The 4951-nt window shown below is 60.7% G+C and overlaps 1 protein-coding gene across 1 annotated transcript in view; it reads left to right on the top strand.

The window, feature by feature from the left end:
* The first annotated feature begins 1234 nt into the window (after nt 1-1234).
* The window catches only part of LOC105505974 (ras GTPase-activating protein 3-like), a 7943-nt gene continuing 4226 nt past the window's right edge, over nt 1235-4951 (top strand). The window contains exons 1-4 of the mRNA XM_011933958.1: nt 1235-1305; nt 2087-2210; nt 3299-3405; nt 4846-4923. Coding sequence (XP_011789348.1) covers nt 1303-1305; nt 2087-2210; nt 3299-3405; nt 4846-4923 — 312 coding nt within the window. The 5' untranslated portion in view covers nt 1235-1302. The remainder of the gene's footprint in view (nt 1306-2086; nt 2211-3298; nt 3406-4845; nt 4924-4951) is intronic.

Raw genomic sequence — 4951 nt, 5'->3', positions numbered from 1 at the left:
GCCCCTCCGGCCTTGCCGCAGGGATGCTGATTCATTCGCTTTTATCGAGAGGATGTTCCCTGTGTACTCCAGAACCTTCCAGATTCTCCCAAATTAAAACTATACATAAGAATACCCGCCATTCCACTAAGGAGAAGAACATGCAAGAAAAACCTGGCTCTTCCCAGGGAGACCTTTCTCCACACGTCCTGCGGTCCCCTGTGTCTGGGCCCCGGCTGCATGGCACGTCTGAGCTGCACACCCAGTCCTCACCCCACCCTCTGATGCCCGCACGCCGAGTCCCCCCACCCTCTGATATCCACATGTGCAGTCATCACCCGACCCTCTGATGCTGCCAGGTTGTGCCCCGTGTTTATGAGCAGCTTTGTAAACAGGTTCTTTGCAAGCGTGAGAACATTTAACATGGCATTCTGGTTTGCTCTGTGGGCAGAATCATGGCAGCATTTTGAAGTAAAAATATTATTAAAGGCCTGCGAAGCCTGGTCTGTGTGGCTGGTGCACATCAGCACATCACTCCCCGAGAAAGCCCGGCTCGTCTGGTCACGGCCACACATCACTCTTGGAGAAAGCTGGGCACGTCTGATTGTGGCCATGGACTGGGCCCCGTGCCCGTTGTTTGCACCTGACCTCAGCAGCCTGTGACACGGGCCCAGAGTGGCCCCCTTGCAGCCAAGGCTCATGGCGACACCACCCAACGGTGGCCCTGCAGTCCGGCATCACCATGCCCCTCCGTGCCTCACCATGCCCCTCCGTGCCTCACCGTGCCTCACAGTGCCCCTCCGTGCCTCACCATTCCCCTCCATGCCTCACCATGCCCCTCCGTGCCTCACCGTGCCCCTCCACGCCTCACCGTGCCCCTCCGTTCCTCACCATGCCCCTCCGCACCTCACCGTGCCCCTCCACGCCTCACCGTGCCTCACCATGCCCCACCGTGCCTCACCGTGCCCCTCCGTGCCTCACCGTGCCTCACCATGCCCCTCCGTGCCTCACCATGCCCCTCCACGCCTCACCATGCCCCTCCGTGCCTCACCATGCCCCTCCGTGCCTCACTGTGCCTCCCCATGCCCCTCTGTGCCCCTCCGTGCCAGTGGCCGCGTTCCGGGAGCTATCTCGGCATTTTCTGGATGAGGCTCAGGGTCTGCATCTCAGCCAGGCCTGAGCCCCCCTCCTCCCTCCCTGCCTGTGCCACTGGAACCCACTCACAGAGCCCCGTCTTAAACCTCTCCCCAGATATGCCAGAGCCACAAACCCTGTGAAGTAGACCCTGTGAAGCTGAAAGATGGAGAAAACCTTGAAAACAACATGGTAGGTTTTGTTCACGAACGCAACCGAAGCCAGTCACCTACTTGGGGTCTTTCAGCCGGTGGCTGCCTGGAAGCTCTGACTCACCCCGTGACCCCGGTTGGGGTGGGCGCAGGACCGGGCGTAGGGATACCTGCCACGCCTGGGTGCAGTACGCTGGCTACACTGCTGGGAGGCCTCAGCCACCGCCTTAGGCCTGGCCTGTGTGCTCGGCTCTGCCTCCCCTGGGGTGTCCCGGCCAGCTTTGGGGATCTGGTCTGCACACCCAGCTCTGCCTCCCCTGGGATGATGGCTCCTGCCCCCGCCTTTTCCTGGGACAGGATGGCCTCCCCGCCTCCCCAGGCTGTCCCCAGAGCTGTGTCCTGCGTTTTAAAGCAGCAAAACTCCCTGATGTTGAACTTGCCCCAACATTTTAGTCACTTCACATGATACTTCTCGCAGACCGTGCTGTTGGGTCATCTCTGTATGTAAATGACTGGACAGAGCTCTTGCCTCGGGCAGGCACGTTCTAGTGAGTGTCCGTTCCCCACTCAGTAAACGAGGTTGGGGCAGAGCGGGGGAGCGGACATGGCGCCCCGAACGGGGTGTAGTGATTTTCACGCGTGAATCGCCACAGCTCCCAGCACAGATTTCCGGGGTGGCTGTTCACACGTGTCTTGCTGCTGTGGCTGCCCTGCGCCCGCCCTCAGCCCCTCCCCACGCGCCCCTGCCTGGGTGTGTCCTGGTGCTACACGTGCCTGCGGGCAGCCTCGGCAGTGGGTCCCAGTGCCGTGTCCCGTTGCAGGAGAACCTACGGCAGTACGTGGACCGCGTCTTCCACGCCATCACCGAGTCCGGGGTGAGCTGCCCGACCGTCATGTGCGACATTTTCTTCTCGCTCCGGGAGGCGGCGGCCAAGCGCTTCCAGGGTGAGTGCCCCGGACACCCTGGTGTCACTGAGAAATGGCCCCAGCCCCGTGCAGGGTGACTCCCACCCAGGCAGAATCCCCGCAGCCCTCGCTGGACTCGAATTGTGGGGGCGTGAGCCCCAGTTCAGAGGCTGGATTTTTCCGGGGTTTTGTGCCTGGGCCACTGTTCCCCAGTTCACAACTGCAGTGGTCTCGGGGGGACCCAGCCCTGGAGTTCATGACCGCAGTTGTCTCTCGGGGGCCGGGAAGGCCGGCCGGGCTTTGTCAGGTGAATTTTCCTGATGTGGCCCCCTGGGTTTTCCCAGTGGTTTTTTTTGTGACTGACCCTGGCAGGGCCCAGAGTGGCGTTGGGGGCTCTGCCTGCCCGTGTCTTTGAGGAGACAGGACCCCTGGGGGAACTGCCCCTTCTTCAAACCCCCAAGTCGGAGATCCCCCAGGGACCTGGGCATCTGGCCCCCAAACTTCTCAACCTTGCCGACCCTTGGGGAGGCGCCTGCACCTGCCCGTCTCCTGCGATGCTTAAGGCCCCGCCAGGACTCAGGCTCTGGGGCTGCTGAGAGGCTCGACGAGGGCCCTGCTGCCCGGCTCCTCCCTTCCTTGCATGTCCTGTGGCCTCGGGACAGCTGCAGACACCCCCAGGGTGGCCATGGCCCTGCAGAGCCATCCACGCTCCTGTGTCCCCAGGAGTCAAACGCTGTCCCCACCCTTGTTTCTCAGGACATCAGACAGCCCCGGCCGAGGGGCCCAGGGGTCTCGGGGAGGCAGTTCCCAAGCACTTCCCAGCCACAGACCCACTTTGAACAAGGTGGAAGTGAAGAAATAAAACACATCCTCTCACCCAGATGAGCACAGACCACCGTGGAATGAGCCTGTGACAGGCACCGAAGGGGCTGCGCTGTGTGGTGATGATGAGAGACGGACAGAGACAGAGAGAGAGACAGAGAGAGATGGAGAGAGAGAGGGAGAGAGAGAGACAGAGGGAGAGAGACACAGGTGGAGAGAGCCAGGACTGTGGCAGGACTTCCCTGCGGACCCTCGGGGGCCACTGTGCCAGAGGGAAAGGGTCACCCTGCCACTGTCTCCCGCAGGGGACCCGGACGTCAGGTACACTGCAGTGAGCAGCTTCATCTTCCTGAGGTTCTTTGCGCCTGCCATTCTCTCCCCCAACCTCTTCCAGCTCACACCGCACCACACGGTGAGTGACTGGCTGAGGGACCAAGGCTTTCTGAGCTGTCCCGGGACGCCAGCCTGGGTCAGGGCATCTGCGTGGCTGTGGGGGTCAACCCTGTGGAGTGTGGAGTGCGTGGGGAGTGTGTGGAGTGTGTGGGGAGTGTGGAAGGCGTGGGGAATGGGGAGTACGTGTGCCGTGTGTGTGGAGTGTGTGGACGGTGCGTGGGGAGTGTGGAGTACGTGTGGGGTGTGGGGAGTGTGGAGTACGTGTGGAGCGTGGAAGGCGTGTGGAGTGTGGAGTACGTGTGGGGTGTGGGGAGTGTGGAAGGCGTGGGGAATGGGCAGTACGTGTGCCGTGTGTGTGGAGGGTGTGGACGGTGCGTGGGGAGTGCCGGTGGATGCGCTGGGTCCCAGAACGTCCTTGTTGCAGGTGGTTCACCGACCTATTTAAGCTGTGTACGTCCTGGGGGAATTGAGACAACGTCACAAAAGCAGTGGACGGTTTGACCAGGGTTTGACCAGGGTTTAGCTGCTGGTCACCGCCGTGCTCTCCTCTGCTGCCCATCACATGTGGAGTATTGATGATCGGCGTATCATCCATGTATTGAGTCAACAGAATCCTATTCAGCAGTGATTTGCTCCTGGCCCCAATGTGGTTGCTGGGGCCGCGGCTCTCAGGGTGCAGGGATCTGGGGTGACCGTGTTGCATGTGCAGCTGGCAGAGCTGGAAGGAGATGGCCAGGGCAAGGGGATGTGAGGGATGGCCCATTCCCCAGCACTTCTTATTTTTTTGAGACGGAGTCTTGCTCTGTCACTCAGGCTGGAGTGCAGTGACACCATCTCAGCTCACTGCAACCTCTGCCTCCTGGGGTCAAGCAATTCTCGTGCCTCAGCCTCCCTAGTAGCTTGGATTACAGGCGTGTGCCACCATGCCCAGCTAATTTTGTATTTTTAGTAGAGATGGGGTTTTACCATGTTGGCCAGGCTGGTCTTGAACTCCTGACCTCAAGTGATCCACCTGCCTCGGCCTCCCAAAGTGCTGGGATTACAGGTGTGAGCCACCAAGCCCGGCCCCCAGCACTTCTAAGTTGAATTTCAAACCTCATGAAGGCTGAGATGAGCCCCAGGCAGGGCCAGGAGACTCAGCACCCCAAGACTCAGTGCCCCAGAGCCATGACCCCGCCTGATGCTTTTGAGTTTGAGACGCGTCCTGCATGATGGGCTGAGAGGGTGGGTCCCCACGGTGCCGTCGGATGCTGCCTGCGGGACCGTCTCAGCAGCTCCTGAGACTGGGATACCCGCCTTCTCCAGTCCTGTCTGCGTCGCTGCCCCTGTTTCTCCGTAGCTCATGCACAAGTCACAGCAGCTCGGAGGTGACTCCTGCATTTCGTCCCCTGGGTGACCTGAGACAGTCACAGTATTTCTGTAAAGCTGACACAGACCTTTCTCACTCCCGCCTCCCCAGGACCCCCAGACGTCCAGGACGCTGACGTTGATCTCCAAGACCGTTCAGACCCTCGGCAGCCTGTCCAAGTCCAAATCTGTGAGTCTCTGTTCTTCATTTTCTCTTT

This window comes from Colobus angolensis, unplaced genomic scaffold, assembly GCF_000951035.1.
Source record: "Colobus angolensis palliatus isolate OR3802 unplaced genomic scaffold, Cang.pa_1.0 Scaffold13, whole genome shotgun sequence".
Lineage (NCBI taxonomy): Eukaryota > Metazoa > Chordata > Mammalia > Primates > Cercopithecidae > Colobus > Colobus angolensis.
This window is presented reverse-complemented; position numbering and strand designations above follow the sequence as displayed.